Below are 22,320 nucleotides of genomic sequence, written 5' to 3' on the forward strand. Positions count from 1 at the left end.
GTCTTTCGTGAACGAGCCCATTCTTCTAACAACAAAATGGCAGCGGACTGTTTTTGTCCTCTAATCCCCACCCTCAGTCTTCGGTTAAAGCCACGTGATTGGTCAAGAACACAGCAGTGAGGGGAGGTGGTTTAAACATTAAAGAGACAGGCAGACTACAGGGAGAGTTTCAACTTTGATAGTTCAAAGGCAAAGTGTAGATTGCAAGGTTAAAATATCCCATCAATCAGGCTCCACAAACAACCTGCAAGCCATCTGTACACTTGATGCAAAAAGCTATCAACCCAGTTAAAAATAACACAATTGATGAACTAGATAAAATTATCACAGAGAAAGCACCTACAAGGATCATTCCTCAAGATGGTGAAAGAAGCCTATGTTCCTCATCAAGTGTTTAATGCTGATGAAACCGGCCACTCCATTCCATTAAGCCATCAACGACCACCACAAAGGTAAATAAAACGACTTTATTTGACAGTACAGTTTATTTCTTTAATTATACCATAGCACAATTATTATACATAAAATAAGGTCTGTTTTGTGTAGTTTTAAGGCTTAGAAAATTAGAAAGTAGAACATTATGTTTTATGGGGACCCGGGAACGGATTATTCTCATTTTAATGGTTTCCTATGGGAAATTAATTTTTGGGATACACACTTTTCGCCTTACACACTGTCTGGGAACCAATTAAGTTCGTAAGCCAAGGTATCACTGTACTTTGAAGCCAAATTGAATGTTCGGTTTGAATGAAAACAAAGCACGATGAACCGTTAGTGTGACTTTTATTAACAAAAAAAATAAAATAAAAAGGAGAATAGAGAAGGGATAAAAGAAACATCTTATGTTCAACTCAAATACTTGAACAGCAACAGTTATAAACAACCATTTACACATGCTGTACAAATATGCTTTTCCCTCGAGATTTTAATTTATTCAAAATAACTTAAATAGGTTTCTATGTAAAAGTGCAAATCCTTCTGCATAAAAGAAGACCAACGGTGCCAAGTGGCATGCTTTGATGAGTTGACTGGCAATCAGGTTTGAAAACATCACAGGCATATTTCAACTTACTAAACTATTCTGTCATATATAATGCTTTAAATGTACAGCATTCATATGTGTAGAATATCCCTCAGATTATCAGGGGGGCTGTGCATTGCAATCGAGCTTTGTTTCCGAGCATACTTTCATTCCCGCCGACACTGTAAAGTCGCTGAAAAGTAAAAATGCCTGTAAACTAGTGTTCTACAGGAGGTTCATCGTCAACATGACTTTTTTTCATTGAGAGTTTGCACTAAATGTTCTGTACAGCACGAACCCAGAAATGTTTGCATTCCTACTTCACATAATGTGTGTTGAGAGGTTTGGAGGATCTCCACAGTCTTCAGGCAATGAAGCTCGAAAGGTGGCAAACTAACAAGAGAAGAAGCCATAGGGCAACTACAGGGCCTTACATGCTCCCATGTTAACATGCAACCAATGCACAAGAAATGAAAAGAAACAGAGAAGAGTATTACACCGCACATCTGCCCTCGATGACCTTGGAAGGAAAACTGGAAATGTGTCACATGATTGGAGGAAAGAGTCTGGAGTCAGTATGGCACCAACTATGACTTTTGCTCAGCTCCTGCAGCAGACTGGGATGCACTATCTGGTTTTAGGATCTGGTAGGTGATGAGGTACTCTGGGAAAGCCTGAGGTGGAAAAACAACCAGATGTTGTGTTACTAGAAATCATCTGCCGGCGTTTGTGCCGCGTGCGAATGGGAAATTTACCTGCTCTCCTCTGTAAATCACATACTCGGCATAAGCCAAGCCATTGACGCTCGGCCGGCCGATCACAGAGTGGTGTCCTGGGGGAGCGTGGGCCATTTTCATGGCACTGAACTGGAGGAAGGACTTTCCGAGAGTCACCCTGCAGAACAGCATCTGCCTGCAAGTCGCACAGAAGAAGAGTTTTTAGATCACAGGTGTCAAATTCAAGGCCCGGTGGCCAGACCACGGCCATCACCTCATTTTATGTGGCCCGCAAAGGCAAATCAATCGTGTCAACTTAAATAATAATAATAATAATACATTTTATTTCAAGCGCCTTTCAAAACACCCAAGGACACTTTACAATAGAAACAATAAAACAAAGCACATAACAATAAAACCATAAGTAAAATGATACATAATAAAATAGCAGATAGAACTATACATTGAAAGCAATTTTAAACAAGTGGGTTTTGAGGTGAGCCTTGAAAATAGGGAGGGAGTCAATATTGCGGATGTTGGGTGGAAGAGAATTCCAGAGTTTGGGAGAAGAGCGGCTGAAAGCTCTGCATCCCATCGTGGTGAGACGGGCAGAGGGCACATAGAGGTGAAGGGAGGATGAAGATCTGAGGGACCGAGAGGGAACAGAGATTTGAAGCAGGTCAGAAAGATAGGGAGGGGCAAGGTTATGGATGGCTTTGAATGTAAACAGAAGTATTTTAAATTCGATACGATGTTTAACAGGTAGCCAGTGGACTTGCTGGAGGACAGGGGTGATGTGGTGAAAGGAGGGGGTTCTAGTGATGATCCGGGCTGAAGAATGATGCCTACTAGGCTCAAATAATCAACATGTAAAACATAAGAGACGTGTTGGAGGCATTTTCTTGTGACCAAGCACCCCATGACAGTAACTTGATAGTTGAATTAACCCTTATTCTTGCCTTTTTTTTAAATAAGGTTTCACTCAGTATGGCTCTCCATTGAGAAATGGTAACTAAAATGTGGAGCCATGACAAAAAAAAAAAGACTGACATCCCTGGTTTAGACTGCGGCCTATTTCAAGATACTGTGACATTATTTGGGATGATTATTTCACCTGTGGCACAGGTAGCAGGAACGGTCTTTGTGGGTCGGACAGCCTGTGCCTCCGCCGATGCCGTAGACATACTGGTTGCTCTTGGAGGAGTTCTCAGCGAAATAGATGCCCGCCCCGAACATTCCTCCAATGTAGGCGTGGCGCTCGTCAAAGCCTTTGTGAATGATAGCATTGATGAAGGGGGAACCTGAGGGAAGAAGACACTTGTCACAATAAGACACAACGCGACGTCTTGACCGGCAGCCAATTTAGAGCATGCAGACTGACCCATCAAGGCTCACGAAATATCGCACTTTATGACTGTCAACACAGCAAATGTCAAATGAAAGATAAGTCATCGAGTAATCAGCATCAAATGAGCTCTTTGTCAAGTTATTTCCTTCGCCATAAAAAAATGTAGTCAATAACAATTCAAGTCAACGGCGCTCCATTATGAGCTAAGCTTGAATTTGTTTCATTCCAGGTTTACCCTTATACATTGCACGGGAATTACATTTTCAATTATTAACTCAATCGTTGCCATTCCCAAATTTATTCGAGAATTGAAAAGTGTGACGTGGAGCGCCATTCCCAAATTTGTTCGGGTTTTGGTTTTTCTTGCGGGGGGTACCAATAAAGTGCTGGTACGACCTCTGGCAAGGGTTTTCCCTTCCACAAGGCGGCAGCATTTGCCTTTTTTCCATGTTAGCGGTTTGTTACAGCTTCAACTGTTGAACTGTTTGTTACAGCTTCAACTATATAAATCAAGATGTATTGTATTTTATTTTGTACAGCCGCCCCATTTCAAGCACAGATAACTCCAAACCCATTTAATTTAGGACTTAACTCTTTTTTTCTGATTAAGGAAGAGAGTAAGGTTTCTTATGCTGAATTGAATGTTTCAGTTGTCCTAAAACTCCATATTCTGTGGGTCCTGCAAGTTGAGCGAAAATGACAAAAACCCTGGCACTGGAGTGGACACTTTTTTGCACCTCCGTCAGTGGATGACTTAACATTTTCTGAATTTGCAACCCGACTTGTGTTTGATTCATATTTTTCTTTTTTCAGAAACTTGATTATCAGGGCTGTAATGCAGTGCATGAATGTGCAGTACAGACAGCAGAAAGGCCTCGCAGCGGCTGAGCAGACGTGCGTACCGTGAAACAACATGCGTTCGTTGTGGTGGTTGTGGTTCTCGTCTGCGATCTCCTTTTGCCGGTGTGTGTAACGTTCCCTCAACTTCTTGTTCACCACTTTTTGGATCTGCAAGCCAATGACATGATTTATTTTGATGAGGCCGTGTGCAATCCTCACCCTGAAATGTGGAAACTCCTTCCCATTCGAGTTATGATGTGGGGGGAAAAAAAGAACCGTGACCTTGATGATGTTGTATCTGCTGAACACGCCACCTGCGTTGCCTCCATCTCTGTGCTCCCTGATGGTGCTCTGCAACTAAGAGACAATAAAAACATGTTGTGTGTCATTTTCCCCACAATTCGACTTGATCATCAATGACACTAACAGACCTCCTCCTCCACCGACTGATACTCCTTGTCATCGCAGGCGAGGTCTATGAGGATGGTGCCTTGGTTGGCACAGTGGAAGGTGAGATATGGATTGGTACCTGGAGCGAAAGCCAAGAGAAAAAGTGCTTCAATTGCTCAGGTGAAACATTGAACAAATGGCAATACCACAAATCGGCCTTCGCACCTTGCTGACCACCCAGCAGCCTCTCGACGCCCTTGATAAGTTTGTGTCTGTGCCCGTAGGCATTGATTCCGATTTCCTTCAACTCCTCGTGACCCATGTCAACGAGGACATCCAAAGTGATCTAACATAACAAAAAAAGCCTTTTCAGCTCATCTTCTGTGTTCCAAAATTCATTTTTGTAAGCTGCTAATTTGTGATCGTATGATTGGGGTAGACAATCACATGTAATACATTTGAGATATTGTCTTTATTTCTCACCTGCTCTCTTTCAAATATGTCGCGCAAATGCTCCAGGCCCAGACTCTTCAGGAATTGACTGATATTCATGTCCAGCATTGTCACTAGTTGGGAAAAGAAAGAAAAGAAAAGAAGGTTTTGGCAAGCCACCCCCGGAAACAGATTAGTGAGGCCGATTGACTAATCTTACATTCCCCTTCCTTGCGGTCTGTGCCCGCAGCGCCATCTGCTACTCCCGAACTCCCAGCAGCCCCGCTGCTGGCAAGCTCATTGAGCGGCCCGGCCAGATTGTCTATGCTGCTGGCGGCTGATAAGCAGGACGGAGTGGAGGCTGGCGAGATGACCGAGGCGCTGACCACTGTGGCCTGTGGTTTAAAGCAGATTGGGAGAGCGTCCGGGGGCATGGCGTCCATAAGAAGGGCTCGGATGTCGTCAGCCTAAAGGTGCGACCACACAAAGGGTTCCAGTTAAAAGAGCAAAAATCCCATCACTGATAAAACGAGTTTAGATGAAGATGAGATGCATTCATCATCATCATGGGGCACAGAGTGTTGAAGCTTCTCTGAGGTTACCGTGGCCAGGTCCAGAGCTGTCTGACCCTCTTGGTTCTTCATGGTGGGATCGGCACCGTGAGCCAGCAGCAGGGCACAGAGCTGCGTGCGCCCTTTCTGGGCTGCCTCGTGCAGGGGTGTGAAAGCCCATTTGTCTGTGGCATTGACGCACGTGTTGTACTTGATGAGCAGGGCAGCGATGTCGACATGCTATCACAGAGGGAAGATGACACAAGGCACGTTTTTATTCAGAGAACTAAATGTTGCTTATTCAATTAAAACAAGGGGGCAGCAGTAGTTACCGAATGCTTTAAGGCACAGGTGTCGAAGTCAAGGCCCGCGGGCCAAATCCGGCCCGCCACATCATTTTTTTCGGCCCGCGAAAGCAAATCAAACTTGTTAAATTCCATGATGATTGCTAAAATCTGAGCCAAAATTTCATATTTTTGGATGTCAACCACAATAAAAGTCATTATTCTTGACTTCAGATTTGAAAACGTGTTATTCATTAATTTGCTCTGTGCTCTATATGTAATATTTGAAGGGATTTAAACATTCTAATGGGGTTCCCCAAATTCATAACGGCCCTCGAGAGGAAACCATAACTACAATGTGGCCCGCGGCAAAAAATGACTTTGACACCCCTGCTTTAAGGCAAGGGTGTCAAAGTCATTTTTTGCAGTGGGCCACATCGTAGTTAGTTTCGTCTTGGAGGCCGTGATGAATTTGGGGAAGCTGTGAGAATGTTTAATGCCCTCCACATATTATGTTGAGAGCGCACAACAAATTAATGAATAACTCGTTTTCAATTTGAAGCAAAAAATAATGACAGCAATTTTGGTTTACATTCGACAATTTGAAATTTTGGTTTGGACTTTAGCAAGCGTGGTGGAAGTTCACAGGTTTGATTTGCTTTTGTGGGCCGAGTAACATGATGTGGCGTGCCAGATTTGGCCCTCGGGCCTTGACTTTGACACCAATGCTTTATAAGCCCGGTGGGTTGAAACTCACGCCATAGGAAGCAGCATTGTGGAGCGGGATGAGACCTCCTTTGTCTTGAGCGTTGACGTCTGCCCCGTGTTCCAGCAGATACTCAGCGACTTCAAGGTTGTTGTAGCCAGCTACGAAGAACACAGGAATCAGTCGACAACTGTCACAAGCACAGCAACTCAATTAAACAGTCGCTATCAAGACAACTACATTGAGAAAGAAGAAAAGGGTGTGAGAGGTCAACAGTGTCCTAGCACACAACCCACAAAGATAGCACTGTCTTTTTGTGGACATTGCCGATTCCTATTTTGAGACAATCTGACAATCTGACCCAAGAGTGACAAAGCCAGAAAAGAGAAAAAGGCAGTTGGTAACCATTACCTGCAAGGTGGAGTGGTGTGGAGTTGCGGCCTTGAGTGTCTCTGCAGTTGATGTTCTCTGGGGAGCAAAGTTTCTGCACACGAGCCAGGCAACCTTTTTTGGCAGCGTCCAGCAGGGCAGCATCACCCCTCAGAAGGTCCTGGATGTCGGTGTCTCCATCCTTCACCATGTCGAGCGGCATGTTGCCATCACGGTTTTTCTTGGAGGGGTCTGCCCCATGCTGAATATAAAAGGGTTTGAAATTATACTTTCAAATCTCACAACAAATCCATCCTTGATTGATTGATCGGGGTCTCACTTTGAGGAGCAGTTTGCAGATCTCATATTTTCCCTTGGCTGCTGCCTCGTGGAGTGGGGTGAACTTCCAAAGGTCAGCGACATTGACCGAGGCTCCGTGTCTCACCAGCAGCTCGGCAACTTCATAGTGGCCATATGAGCAAGCATTGTGAAGAGGAACCAATCCGCTGGTGGGATAAGTACTACATGTAAATCTCTCTTCTCCAGAAAGATCGCCCCACCCCATTTGTGCCAAGTGTGGAAAAATCCAAAATGTAAGGCAACACACCCCTTGTCCTTGGCATGAACATCAGCTCCGTGGTGTAGCAGATACTCCACCACAGCCACTCGGTTGTAACCAGCAGCAAAATGAAGAGGAGTGGAATGGCGTCCCTCCAGATCCCGACAGTTAACATTTTGAGGCGTGCACAATTGCTGCCACGCAAAGAGAACATAACAACAATGAATACTGTCATGGATCTGAAAGCGATCGTTTGCAGCCGAGGACTAGCATATTATGAATAATAGGGCTGTGTGAGTGACAAGTCTGGCAAAAAGCTTCTATTTCAAAACAAGAATCATCAAGAATCTTATCCTGAAGACTCCAGTGGTCAAAGCTGAAATCAATAACTGATTACTACACTGGTCATCGGAAATACCGTTGCCAGTAGAACAGGTTTTAGAACTAAACAAACAAACAAACAAACAAACAAACAAACAAACAAAGAAGTTACTCACCTGCACAGTTTCCAGATCCCCTGCTTTGGCTGCCTCAAGAAATCTGTAGTCCACATCAGAGTTTCGTGTGGGAACATTTTCTGGAAGAAAATAAAAACAAGCACAAAAAAATCATGTTGTTCTTTTAAGTTGGATTTAAAGTTGAATTTTTAAAGAATTTTCTTTTCCTTAAAATTCAAGGTCTTTTTTTGTCGTACCAACGGTCATTTCCATATGACATCGAAAATATCCAACCCCAGAGGTCCCGGCTTGACGCAGCAAGGAACAGGCATGATTAAAATGAAGATGAGGGGGAAATACTGAGTGACGGTTATTCAAGGGCTCAATGTGTGCAAAAAAATGTGAGGCATCAAATGTGCGACGTGAATGCAGCAGGATAAAAATGCAAGAAGTTTGAGTTTTGCATGATACTAACAAGATCTTATAATTGCAAAAAATATTTAAGTGTGAAACTTGCAGGCAGGAGGTGATGATAATAATGTGACTAATTCAGGTATGGCAGTTAAATAAATAATGAAATGTACTTTTTCCCCCATTTCTACAGAAAATAAGCGTGATTATTAGTTTTTCCATTATTTTCCAGCCATGAACACCAGAATGTGATTACCATTGAGAATCTGTTGTACAGCTTCATTTCCCATCTGGGCAGCAGTAAAACCTTGCAGTGACACAATAGATGGGTCGGCTCCATAGCTTAGCAGCAGTTTGCAGGTTTGTATATGACCAGCCAGAGCAGCCCGGTGCAGAGCAGTCTGTCCGAGAGTGTCCACAGCATTCACCTAAAGTCACACAAGTTAAAGGGAGAGCGGCAGTGTGAATCATGTTTTTCAACCGCCAGTCAGGCAAACGTGTCAAAGTTAAGGCCCGGGGGGGGCAAATATGGTCCGCCACATCATTTTATTCGGCCCGCGAAGGCAAATTAAGTCGGCCCGGTAGCCAAGTGGTTAGCACACCGGCTTCACAGTGCAGAGGTCGCCGGTTCGCGTCCCGGTCCGGCCTCCCTGTGTGGAGTTTGCATGTTCTCCCCGGACCCGCGTGGGTTTTCTCCGGGTCCTCCGGTTTCCTCCCACACTCCAAAAACATGCATGGCAGGCGGATTGACCACTTCAAATTGTCCCTAGGTGTGAGTGTGAGAGTGACTGTTGTATGTCTTTGTGTGCCCTGCGATTGGCTGGCAACCAATTCAGGGTGTCCCCCCGCCTCGTGCCCGAAGACGTGCCCCGCGACCCTAATGAGGAATAAGCGGTACGGAAAATGAGATGAGATGAGAAACCACAATAAGTCATTATTCTTCACTTCAGATTTGAAAACTAGTTATTCGTTAATTTATTGTGCGTTCGGCATGTAATATATGGAGGAGATGAAACATTCTAATGTTTCCCCAAATTCACAATTTGACAAGAGAAAACCGCAACTACAATGTGGCCCACGGCAAAAAATGAGTTTGACACCGCTGTTGTAAGGTGACAGCAAATATTTTCGAGCAAATCAAAAACACTCACCTTTGCTCCATGTTTCTGCAGCACCTCCAGAATGTCATTGTGAGCTCTCTCAGCAGCAACATGCAGAGGCGTCATGAAGCTGTAACACACAAAAGAACAATGAACCCTTTTGCATTTCAAACTGAGAGGACTGTGGTTTTAATCAATAATTATAAATTAAAATGTGAAGGGCTGAAACAAATTGTGCACTTACTCTTTGTTCTTCTCGTTAATGTTGGCACCTTTACGTAGCAGCAACTCAGTCACTTGCTTCCTTTTTGGGTGGGGGGAAGCCACTGCACAATGCTTCAAATGAAAAAGGAGTACACAGGCCACATGTTTATTAAAAAAAAGAACAACATAAAAAAACTGCAGGCTTGTGCCCTCTTATCGTGATCATTCAAAATAATTTTTTTGAGAATTAATAAAACTTTAAAGGACAACCGACGTCTCCGGACAAGTTGTGTCCATAATTTGTAAAATGGCTTCAAATGACTTCTACGGAGCGTATTTTACAAAGATTCCACCGCATATAGCTATATTTTACGTTTTAAGACTCGCGCTGAATATTCCGGAAGTTTTGTTTTTGAGTTGGTGACGAGTCTTCACCCTACGTCACTGAAAGAACGCCCCTCAGCGAGAAAGGACATACCTTGCATCACCTCAATGCATTTTACAATACTTTGTTCTGAAAACTTCGTGTTGATGGTGAAATTAGAACATAAATAACGCCATGGTGAATCCTTGTTTGTGGCACCGAGCATCTATTTGATATTCACTGACAAAAAATTTAAGGAATTAATCAGCCCGTTTCAACTGAGCTTTCCACGGAGCTTTGTCACCCTCTTCTGCCTCTTTTCGGCTGACACACATTCGATGCTATATTTCCCCCCTCAAAATGAGGCGGAAGGACTTCTTTAATCGATTGCAAACATGTATGCTTTCTTCTTCAGAACTATTTGAATCATTTTAATAACTGGATGAGTAACAAGAAAGCATATTCTCCGAATCTGAAGCCATTGTTTTGATTCTCCAGCAAGGCAAGATGTCTTACCGTCACACCATAAACATGGGCGCGGGACCTTCTGAAACTGGACTAAAAATATCATACTGTGTGTTTTGGGTATTATAGATGCTATAAAACGTTTTTCTGATGTCAGTTGGGAAACAAAAAAGTGACGTCGGTTGTCCTTTAAAAGGTAAATGTAGAGTATCCACTGTAAATCACAAGTTCTAAGTTCTATGCCCCAATGTAATATTTAAGTGTCATAGTTCTAACCAGAGCTGTCTCATTGGTTTGAGGATGTTTGAAGCTGATGACTTCCAAAGCCAGTGTCTTCTTCACTTTGGCCACGTCTGCCTCTCGAGCTGCCTGGAGCAATGAATGGCCTTTGAACTCATCTATACAGAATGAAAAGACCAAATGAAAGGAGCCAATAGAACAGATCGCTTTGGTGATGAGAGTCTGACAACAAGGTATTTTTATGATATCAGTCATTACTGCGTAGGCGGACTCACAAGTTAGCCTCTCTTTCAACTCTGGAGTGGGAGCCATGTCCACAGCACTCTTGCTGTGACAGTTGAGGAGGGTCGGGTCAGCCCCATGGCTCAGCAACAAGGAGCAAACTTCGACACGGTTCTTAGATGCTGCTTCGTGGAGGGGAGTGAACTGCCACAGGTCCATAGCGTTGACACAAGCACCGTGCTGCAGGAGGAAAACACAAGCACATGGGAAAAATTGTCTCGTGCACTGTGGTTTGTCATTAGAAATTGTAAATACTGTACATGTATGTCAATTAACTTCAACTTACTTTAAGCAGGAGCTCAGTAACCTCAAAATGACCATACGAACAAGCATTGTGAAGAGGAACCAGGCCACTGAAGTGACATAGTTAACATAGTAGGGTTAGGTTAGACTGTGTAATGTTGTTCGCTTTCAAGTGTACAAGTGTTTCATTATAGCGCTCACCCCTTGTCCTTAGCGTGAACATCAGCACCATGCTGAAGCAGAAGCTGAACAATACGGACTCTGTTGTAGCCAGCAGCCAAGTGGAGAGGAGTTGACTGTATTAAAAAAAATCTTATTAAAAGTCACAGCAAACGAGGCCGGCAGTTGGTCTGCCTTCGATGGCCATTGGAGCAAGCGGCTGATTAGAGCCAGGGCCGATGCGATTCGGCTGGCTGTGAAAGGTGAGCTGCAGATCAAAGTGTATGTGATGGCGTCAACTCGATGCCGGTGCAAACAAAAACAATGTCCAAATTAATATACTGTCAGAGGTGAGAACCAACAATGCTGACTTTATTTGATTACATCTACATGACCTGTTCTTCAGTGCAAATCTGAAAATGTGTTCAACAAGGGAGCTATTTTTCGATATTACAGTTGAGGTAAATCAGCTACTTCCATTGGATTATCCAGAACCGCGAATAAAATGTGTATACTTTATGAACAACTTCAATACCCATGGCTTTAATCCATCTCAAGCATTGAATAAACAATCCATTGGCCAGTTGTGATCTGCATGATAAATTGCTATCAAATGTAGCCGCGAGGGCATGCGACAATGCCGTAAAATGCATTAAGGAAGCTCAATCTTAAATACTAAACCAAAATCCATTTCAGCCAGGAAAAAAAATGTGAGCAAAAGCAAGGTTTTAAATCAAGTGCCATTGTTATCTTTATTGTGTCTACCGTAACAAGAAGCTTGCAATTAAATACTCATTTTCAACACAATTACCATGCAGGGATATTTGGAGTGGCGAAGGAAGAAAAGGAACAATTCAAATAGTCATTCCCAATTTAATTTACAAGCAGGAAGATTTTGTCGAGGAAATATTCAAACTGCAACTGCTCGGTGACAGAATTTGCTGTGTCATTGCATTGTTGCTCAGTGTGAGATGACATTGAGGAAAGTAAATGGGCTTGAGAAACATGTAAAAGTCATGCCTGATTACCAATCGGTTCATTTGGGGTGTGAAGCGGACACATTTCATTGACATAATTGCTTGACACATGGCAAAGAGGAGCGAGACTTTGGGCATGCACGGGCAACTGTCAGATATCATGTTAATAATAATAATAATAATAAACAGCCAGCTCAGATATTGTGTGGAGGCTGGGTGAATGATGGTGTGGGTGAGTGAACAGAGAAGACAGACGCTGAAGAAAGCAGGCAGTGAAACAAAATGAGCTCCTCTGCAAATTCAAAAAACATGGAGTCTTCACCACTGGCACATTATCCAAACATGCCACACGCACACACACACATACAGACGAGCATCAGGGTGTGATGCATGAGTGACCCACACACCCATGATGTGCAATTAATTGAGTGACAGCCAGCTTATTGGTCAAATAAAACAATGGATTAAAAAGGGGCGGGGGGGAAATAAGACCACAACAGTGCATCAATCAAGTGGCTGTTATCAAGGTCAACTTACCAGCATTTTTTGAGATGTTGACTGATCGACAAATGTTGCCAGAGTCACACAGAGAACAAAATGAAAAAAAAAATTACAAAACAGCAGCATTGGGTCATAGATCAATCTCGTATTCTCCCCCCGAAGAAAAGAAAATAAGGCCTATTTCATTAATCACTGTTTTATCTGTCAAACATGCAATAAAATTTAGGTTAAACAGGTTAAGGGGTATGAGAGCCCCCAACCCCCAGAGTTTTCAGCATCCAAGCGGTATGTCTTCCGGAAAAAAAAAATCCAAGATGTCTGGTTCATGTTGGCATCAGGAAAAGCTACAGCATTGAAAAATAATAAATGAATGAAACATGCTCACGCCGATCCAGTTTACTGGTCGCTTTTTGTGACTGTTCAGAAGAATGGAAATATTAGTGGGGGTTTAATAAGAAAAAAAAAGCGCTCTGCTGGTGGAAATTTCAGTTGGTGGGGCTCTTGCACTAGACTACAAGCAAAGAGAATGAAAATTTCATCCAGTGGCCTAGATATGGTCATCGTGGAGAAAGTGCCGATCGATCCAGAGAACCACTCACATAAAGAACTGTGAAATTCAAGTTCAGAAACGTGAACACAAACGGAATGTCCAAATAACACACAGGAGAAGATGAATGAAGCATCTGAGAGGAATCGCAGATGTTGCAAAATAAGAAAAAAGTGAGTGTTTTAAGTGAGAGGGGTACAACACGGCTATTAAAAAAAACAAAAACGCTAATCCTGTTACATGCCGTTACTAGGCATACATTTACAAAACAGAAAACAACAGTCCGCGACTCATTATAACAACGGTTTCATATCTCTATGTGGTTATTTGATGCGGTAATATTTGAATTACCTTGCGACCATCACTGGCATGACAGTTAACATTCAGTGGAGTCAGGAGAGCCATCAGCTTCTCTTCATTTCCACTCCTGGAAAGAAAAGTACATACAATAGTTGATTAAATCTAACATTCATATTACAGTTCAAAGACAATATCATGTTGCAGAAGCTAACCCTCTTAACTCTAATTACAAGTAGATATACTGTGTGTAGAATTATTAGGAGATTAAGTATGTTGACCACATCATCGTTTTATACAAGTTTTCCTACCCCAAGCTGTATAGGCTTGAACGTCTACTACCAATGAAGTATATCAGCTAATGTGCATTTGTGTAATGAGAATGGGTGTCATCTAATGACATCAACACCCGATATTACACACGTATGAGTAAACTTCCTTTTCTTTGGCAAAATAGGTCAGAATTGATTTGACGGACTCTGAAATGTCTAAAATTGTGAGATGTCTTGCAGAGGGATGCAGCAGCCTTGAAATTGCCAACCTTTTGAGATGGAATCACAGAAGAATGAAGCGTTTTACGGCAAATTGCCAACATGGTTGCAAGAAGCGCGTTGGAAAAAGATGGTGCAGAGTAACTTCCCATGAATTGAGGAAAATCAATAGAGAAACTGCCAAGATGCCATTTGCCACGAGAAAAGATGAAAAAATAATGGCATAGCCCCATTGTTCACCTGATCGGAACCCCATAGAAAACCCGTGGTCACTCATGAAATGTGAGATCTATAAGGAGGGAAATCAGTACACTTTTCAGACCAGTGTTTAGGAGTCTGTGGTTGCTGCTGCACGCAATGTTGATGGTCACGAAGCGGACAGAATCCATGGATGGAAGGCTTTTGGGTGTTCTTGTAAAGAAAAGTGGCTATATTGGTCACTGATTTGTTTTTGGTGCTTTTGAATGTCAGAAATGGTTATTTGTAAATTTTGAGTTGCTATATTGGTTTGCCTGGCAAAAATAAACAAGTGAGATGGGGATATACTTAGAGTGGGGCCTTGGCTTACGAACTTAATTGGTTCCCAGACAGAGTGTGTAAGGCGAAAAGTGTGTATCCTAAAAATTAATTTCCCATAGGAAACCATTGAAATGAGAATAATCCATTCCTAGGTCTCCATAAAATGTAATTTTTAACTAAATACGCCTTAAAACTTCACAAAACATACCTTATTCTATGTACAATAAATGTGCTATTGTATTGTAATGAAAGAAATACACTGCACTGCATAATAGTCACTTTATTTACATTTGTGATGGTCATTGATGGCTCCTAATTTACACCTGTTGCTTTCTAACTTGTAAGATCTTACGAAACTGAGGCATCACATCATCTTTCATCATGTTGATGATTCTCATAGCCACATCACAAATTCTTCCATGCTGCTTTCAAGGATCGAAGGGTAACATCATGCCAAGCCTTTTCTATCAGCTGAACACAATGATACTGTCATGTTCCGAGCTTGACAGGGATAGCTGACTCGTCGGAACGTTAATAAAAGGGGTTGGATGCCTAAGCAGGCGGCAGAGACGTAGGTGCTGGCCGAGATTTTATTACAACAAAAGGCGCGAGTCCGATGATTCTACGGACCCGGAATGACGCGACAAAAGAATTAAGAATTAAAAGAAGTATTTGTTTTTTATTAATTTGCCCAATAATTCTGCACAGCAATAGTTACCTACACACATATATGCTCCTAAGACAGCTAAAACTAAAAAAAGCACAACTCCAACGTACAAAAATATTCATTTTTGATATTTATGAGTCTTTTGGGTTGATTGAGAATATAGTCATTGTTCAATAATAAAATTACTCCTCAAAAATACAACTTGCCTAATTATTCTGCACAGTGTATGTTGTAGGCCTGTCACAGCACTTACTATGTTGACTTTTCATTCGATGACTAAAATAGACACAATATTTTGTACACACTCAACAAATAGTTATTTATATGGTATTTATGTGGTTTATTTCCATACATTATAAGCCGTGAGTCACTCCAATTCATTCCCTCATGTCACTCACTCACCTGCTCTGTGAATTGGCTCGCGCACAGACACAGTACGGGTGAAACGAAGAGAGATTTGCAATTGCAAAAAATGTCTTAAATATTTACTTAACACTGGCATTCCAACAACGTACACACATGCTTTTTTTTAAATTAACGTATCCGATTGCTTCCACTCCGAAGAGGTGAGCACTATGTGACTGGAGCCAACCACCGAACATTGACGTGACCAAGAATCTTTGGAAATATCCATTGCAAAAACAATTAAGGGATATTAGGAGTTCGCTTTTAATGATTGTCTTGACAAAACCTGTAATAGTTGGGAGCTGTGTCACTTTATCAGTGGCATTAAAAAATGTTTACTGTGAATTTAAAAAAAATGTGACAGACCAACATACTGTGTGTGCAACTTTCAAACATTTCAAAAATGAAGTGGAGGAGACTCACCTTGCTGCTTCTAGGAGTTCATCTTTCTTGTATTCACCTATTTATCAATACAGTGTAGGTATAGGTAAAGTCATTGAAATAACATTTCCAATTTTTAAACTGTGTCAAAATGCTACACCGTTTTTAAAATATAGGAACTGACCGGTGAGCACTGCCTTGGCAGACGGGTCAGCCAGATCCAGCGCAGATTTTCCATCAGTGTTACGGATGTTTGGATCAGCTCCATGCTGAAGCAAGACTGCATTTACATGAGAAAAAAGATCTTTCAACTGTGGCAGCAGTTAGTTTTGACTTATTTTTATAACCAACCGTAGAAACCATGCTCACAATTTTCCATATGCATACAGTGGGAAATTCAAAAATAGAACCAGAGCGTAAAGTTTACCTATGCACACATCAATCTTCCCTTTAATGGCTGCCTCATGCAGAGGAGTGTAATTCCAGTTATCTCTGGCGTTGGGGTCTGCACCCTGACACAAGAGAAGACCCACAACTTCAGCGTGGCCAAAGGAGCAGGCATTGTGCAAGGGGATCAGTCCTCCATCATCTCTGGCATGGACGTTAGCGCCTGTCTGTAGGAGATGCTCCACCACATCTTTTCGACCAAAACCTGAGGTCATATTTGTTTAGATCGCAGTTAATCACAAACAGTCTCTCAAGGCTTCACATGCCCACATTTGACAAATACATTGTAGATTTGTATGTACATGTATTAATTTGTATGTACATGTATTAACGTCCCCTGATCTTAACCCACAGGAGGCCAAGGATAAACTAAAAACAAACAAAAAACACGAGGGGGTGGGGGGGTTGAGAGGCGGCGCAGTTGTGAGAACCCCCTTGCAGAATGGACAGTCTTAATGGATGCCGAGTGGGCAATATTTGGCACAACAACGGAGGATCGTTTTTAAATGATGTTACTTGGTTAATGATTGGTGCATATCCATATTCAACAATTTATCTATATGATCGAATCGATCGGCGAAAACGGAATTACTTTTGTTAAAACTATATTAACTTAAAGTCCACGACGCTGTAGTAGAATCATAGCGTGTGGGGCAGTGTGTTGTCAATTTGACACAGATCGCTATGTTGTCAAATAGAAACAGAACGAAACAGAAGTAATCTTGCCGCCTCCTGTGATTCGTAGGTTAACAAAGCTACATTCTGTCACTCAACTAAATGACAACATGTCGGAATGGACACCAATATCGACGGAGCATTCCAATTTAGCGGATATGATGATGGAGCAAGGCAAATACAGTTAGTAGTTCGATATCTTAACCTAGCTTAGCGACACATACCCGCAGCAAAATGCAGAGGAGTCGATTTTCGGCCAGCCATGTCTTTTGCGTTGACGTTGGCCGAATCGACAAGACGTTTCACTCTCGACACATCTCCGTTGCGACAGGCTTCGAACAATTCCCGAAAGGCTCCGCCAATTCCGCTGATAACGTTGGTGGGGCTTGTGGCTCCGGAGCCGGGGCTTGAGATTCCGCTGCCTCCAGACGTGGTCGTGCTTGAGCTCACGCTGCTCGCCAGGACCGCGGCAGGCTGGTCCGGAGAGGCCGGGGCGCCTTCAATCCCTTCACTGCATTCGCGCTCAGTTTCATGCGGCGAGAAGATCGCTGCCATCGGCACAGCCGTCGAGTGAGCACCCGAAATTGAGCTGTTCCTCGGCGGAGATTGTAAACTGTTTTGTTGCTGCTGCGCTGCTGAGCGACGAGACACCGCCATTACAGCAGCTCGCAAGCAACAATAACCCCTGCTCCGCCTTTCCGGTCAAGGTGGACGTGCTTCCGGCTTGGTAGGCAATTGGTCGCCTGCTCGCAAGGGCAATCATTGGACTTTTCTGACCTGTAATGTGACCGTGTCCAGTCCAGGACTGACGCATCATATTCGCATATATTTAATTGAATGTACTCTATTACGATTAGAGCGTGTATGTCAAGCAAGTATGGACATCTAAGTACAGTACCGGAGTTCGCTCGCACTGAGGTAGAGAGATGAGAATTTAAGTTGATTTTGCTGGTCTGTCATTCACCTGCGACTCCACCAGCTGTCAGTTATCGCCAGACATTCATTTCAAATCGAACAAAAAGTCTCGTTGTCAGCAGGTCACTCCCGTGAGTGCGTCCAGTGCGGTTCCGTCAGTGCAAAATTACAGTCCACCACCATATCTTAGGATAGTGAGGAAAAATAGTGGATCGGTACTTGAGGGCATCCCAGTAAATGTAATTTATCCCTTTTTATTTGCCCACGGCTAGCCCCCATTCATCTAAATTTTAACCACACCTCCACAATGTGGGAATAAAAGGTCAAACTCATTCAAAGGACATTTTCACATGAAAGGTCAATTTTGGAGACCCATCAGAAAAAACAACTCTGGCTTGTAAAACAAAAAACTTCTATTTTAATAATAATAATAATTTTTAGATATAATGTACATTCTCATCCCCACCACTTCACATTCGACTGCAAAATGCTCCAGAGAGAGTTGGAGAGCTCCGCTTGAAGGCCCCCAACAGTACCACATCATCTGCAAAAAGCAGAAATGCTATACTGAGGCCACCAAAACGGAACCCTTCAACGCTTCGGCTGTGCCTAGAAATTCTGTCCATGAAGGTAATGAACAGATTCGGTGACAAAGGGCAGCCTTGGTGGAGCCCAACCCTCACTGGAAACGATTCCGACTTACCGCCAGCAAATCAGACTCCGACATCAGTCGTATAGGGACCAAACGGCCCGTATCAGGCGCTCCTGTACCCCATACGCCTGAAGCACCCTCCACAGAACTCCACGAGGGACACAGTCAAACGCTTTCTCCAAGTCCACAAAGCACATGTAGACTGGTTTGGCGAATTCCCATGCACCCTCGAGGACCGCGCTACGGGTGTAGAGCTGGTCCACTGTTCCACGGCCGGGACGAAAACCACAATGCTCCTCCTCAATCTAAGGCTCGACGTCCCGACGGACCTGCCCCTCTAGACCCCTTGAATAGACCTTTCCAGGGAGGCTGAGGAGTGTGATCCCTCTGGAGTTGGAACACACCCTCCGGTCCCCCTTTTTAAAAAGGAAGACCACCACCCCGGTCTGCCAATCCAGAGGCACTCTCCCCGATGATCACGCGATGTTGCAGAGGCGTGTCAGTCAAGACAGCCCCACAACATCCATAGCCTTTAGGTACTCCGGGCGGATGTCATCCACCCCGGAGCCTTGCCACCGAGGAGCTTTTTAACCACATCGGTGACTCAACCACAGAGATTGGAGAGCCCATCTCAGAGTCCCCAGACACTGCTTCCTCCAAGGAAAGCGTGTTGGTGGAGTTGAGGAGGTCTTCGAAGTACTCTGCCCACCGGTTCACGACGTCCCGAGTCGAGGTCAGCAGCACCCCATCGTCACTGTACATAGTGTTAGTGGTACACTGCTTTCCCCTCCTGAGTTGTTGGATGGTGGACCAGAATTTCCTCGTTGTAGTCGGGAAGTCGACTTCCATGGCCTCACTGAACTCTTCCCATGCCAGTTTTTGCCTCGGCGACCACCGAGGCTGCATTCCGCTTGGCTAATCGATACCTGTCAGCTGTCTCAGGGGTCCTACAGGCCATATAGGCCTGGTAGGACTCCTTCTTCAGCTTGACGGCATCCCTTACGACTGATGTCCACCAGCGAGTACGGGGGTTGCACCAACCACCTTACGGGCCAACTTCGATTGGCCGCCTCAGCAAGGGAGGTACGGAACATGGTTCATTCGGACTCAACGTCCCCCAAAAGAACTTTCTTTTCCCCACCTATTTTGTGTCAAAATCCCAATGGTTTATATTTCTCCCGACAACTAAATGCTACTCAGACACCGGAAAAAAGAGGAACTAGTAATGGGAATTGCGGGTTCTTTTGGCTCGGCTCAATAAAAATATCCGGCTCTTTTGGCTCCCAAATATCTCCTCAGTTTTTTTTTGTTTTTTTTGCTTAAATTAAGTAACTACCAAAGATCATGTAAAATTATGTGAAAAACAAATTACTCATGTAAAAATAATACAGTATACAGTGAAACCTCGGTTTACGAACGTTTCAGTTTACGAACGTTAAATTTATGAAAATTTTACCTTGGCATCCATCCGAACTATTTTTCGGGATACACACGGAGCTGCCACAATGAGTGATGTGTCGTTTGCGAACGAGCCCGTTCTCCTAAAAGAAAATGGAAGCCGGCTTTTTTCGGTCCTCTATTCCCCGACCCCAGTCGTCGTTAAAGCCACGTATAGGGTGGACTTCTATCTCATGGCTCATCACATTCTGCAAATGTGATGACTTTATACGCATGACATTATCCAGTACAATACAGTAAACCTCATGCCAGACCATCTGCAAAGGTTTCCTTTTCCTCAAATAAGATTTTAAATCCTGTTGATGTAATTTGCTTCCGCAATGCAATACACTGCATGTTACATATCTGGTGTCCTAAAATTTCAAGGTTGAAAACGGATTCAAAATAATTTTCCATACATTTCTTTCGCGAGTTTGCTTTGACATCACAAAGTTGTGCATTATTTATTGAAGTCATATTTAATAAAATGATATTGGCCATCCCTATTCCCCATGATAGTCATGTTGTACACTAGGTCTGAACAATTACCGTATTTTCTGGTGTATAAGGAACACCGGAGTATAAGGCCAATGAATGGTGTATTTTCAAACTTTTTCCATGTATAGGCGACACCACATTATAAAGCACTACAGTAGAGGCAGGGGCTATGTTATGCACCTATTAGACAGTTCTGCGCTAAAGGGAATGTCAACAAAACAGTCAGATTTTGCTATAATTTTCATTTGTTAATGTCTAATAAAAAATAGAAATTGCAGAATAGTACATATTATGTGTGGGATTTTCTCAATTTTTATGAGTTGAAATATTCCAAGGTTTTAATCAGACTTTATCACAATACATAATTTTCTGATATTACCAATCTTCTTTCTTTAACACGTTTATTTTCCTTTGAGGTTTTTGTGGAATATTTTGGCCCTTCAAATTTTTTTGAAATAAAGGAATTTAGTTATTCTTCAGGCACTAAAACAAGCAAAAAACAGCAAACTTTCCATTTTTAATCATTATCCCCAAAACGGAAAAGTATGGCGAAGTCGAGAAAAAAATCCACCAGTTTTATATATCCCAGCATGGACCGTGTACCACTTCTGCAGGGGTAAATGGAGTTGGTGGCTGCTGACAGGAGTTGCGAGACCTCTTGTAGCTCAATATTACTTCACATATTCTGATGTACTCGTATCAATTGTCAGACAATTTTAGTTCATGCATTTACTGACTTTTATACTCCAACAGTTTGACATTCAAAATGTGCCGTTTGTACTGGAATTGGCCAGCACGATTCACGTTCCAGCACCGTGCAAATATGCACACAAACTGGCTTACTGCTCAGCCCTGTACCTTGATTCAGAACCGTTCATCCGGTTGTGGATTGGTCTTGGTCTTGTTCACGAATGAGGGTGTGAGGGAGCGAGAGGTCGACAGGCGGATTGGTGCGGCATTGTCATGATCTGGTTGGCGACCAACGGGGGGCGCTGTCGGCCCCGCCTGCACCTGCACAGGTGCTGGTCGTCCCGATCAGATTGGCGACCAACGGGTAGCAACGTCAGCCCTGCCTGCAGCCTCGCAGGTGCTGGTCGTAATCACTGACACTTAAAAAGACACCCGGCACGACCATCCGGTGTCGGTTCATTGTTTGCTGCATGTTTGTTGCATGCATTGTGTATGCTGTGCATGTGTTTGTTTAACCTTGGCGGACTTTTACTTTTGGTCTTCTTTTGATACTTTGTATTTTTTCTGTTCAGATGATTTTGATGTTTTACATTTTGTTCCTGCTGACGTGACGAATTGAGTCTCATCCACGACGAGCCGTGCAACGTCCGCATCAACGTCAGTCCGAGACCCCACTCACCGCTGGATCCCGGAGCGGCTCAGGACTGGTCTCGTTTCACCGGTGCCGGGCAGTTCACGCCCACGTCGGCGTCCGGCCGAGACCTGGTCCCATACGGCCGTACGGGGTGCCATTCTGCGCCTGGCAGTTCAACGTCCACGTTGAGCCATGCGCCGTCGCGTGAACGTGCGAGAGGGATCACACTCACGCCCACGACGATCCGTGCCGCGTCTTCGTCCACCCAAGGCTGAGTCCCGTTCCCATCAGGCCGCCGCCCGTCGTATGCTGGAGAGGCAGCGGTTGCCGTCTCCACCATTGTTCCCTGGCGAGTGGACCTTTTGGAAGACTGTTGGGACTTCTGGAAGCAGCCCCTTGAAGGGGAGGGGGGTACTGTCATGATGTGGTTGGCGACCAACGGGGGGCGCTGTCGGCCCCGCCTGCA

General features: G+C 43.6%; 1 protein-coding gene across 2 annotated transcripts; it reads right to left on the reverse strand.

The window, feature by feature from the left end:
- Positions 1-766: 766 nt before the first annotated feature.
- On the reverse strand, positions 767-17,727 carry LOC148899486 (poly [ADP-ribose] polymerase tankyrase-1). 2 transcript variants are annotated; one of them, XM_088994760.1, is made up of 28 exons: positions 17,253-17,727; positions 16,334-16,558; positions 16,091-16,186; positions 15,949-15,985; positions 13,498-13,573; positions 12,636-12,656; positions 11,164-11,258; positions 11,006-11,072; positions 10,713-10,899; positions 10,474-10,595; positions 9,409-9,500; positions 9,216-9,294; positions 8,321-8,492; positions 7,714-7,793; positions 7,265-7,410; positions 6,998-7,163; positions 6,700-6,919; positions 6,340-6,449; positions 5,350-5,538; positions 4,968-5,214; positions 4,799-4,881; positions 4,541-4,661; positions 4,357-4,454; positions 4,208-4,282; positions 3,988-4,093; positions 2,852-3,038; positions 1,777-1,933; positions 767-1,695 (listed from the first exon to the last, which is right to left on the reverse strand). In XM_088994760.1, exons 1-28 carry the CDS (start codon positions 17,683-17,685, stop codon positions 1,609-1,611), a joined length of 3,774 nt encoding a protein of 1,257 aa, XP_088850886.1. In that variant the 5' UTR covers positions 17,686-17,727; the 3' UTR covers positions 767-1,608. The 2 variants fall into 2 exon arrangements, with proteins under 2 accessions (XP_088850886.1, XP_088850887.1); XM_088994761.1 differs by lacking the exon at positions 12,636-12,656.
- Between the last annotated feature and the right edge of the window lie 4,593 nt (positions 17,728-22,320).

Source organism: Hippocampus bargibanti, linkage group LG04 (genome assembly GCF_051943395.1).
Source record: "Hippocampus bargibanti isolate YZ-2025 linkage group LG04, ASM5194339v1, whole genome shotgun sequence".
In the NCBI taxonomy this organism is placed as follows: Eukaryota; Metazoa; Chordata; class Actinopteri; order Syngnathiformes; family Syngnathidae; genus Hippocampus; species Hippocampus bargibanti.

Excerpts from the sequence above, each read along its gene's own strand:
- LOC148899486 (XM_088994760.1), bottom strand. The coding sequence starts at position 17,685 with ATGGCGGTGTCTCGTCGCTCAGCAGCGCAGCAGCAACAAAACAGTTTA. Across the intron at positions 16,559-17,252 it reads TCCTCTGCATTTTGCTGCGG|GTTTTGGTCGAAAAGATGTG; the intron begins GTATGTGTCGCT and ends ATATGACCTCAG. Across the intron at positions 4,283-4,356 it reads ATCAGTCGGTGGAGGAGGAG|TTGCAGAGCACCATCAGGGA; the intron begins GTCTGTTAGTGT and ends ATTGTCTCTTAG.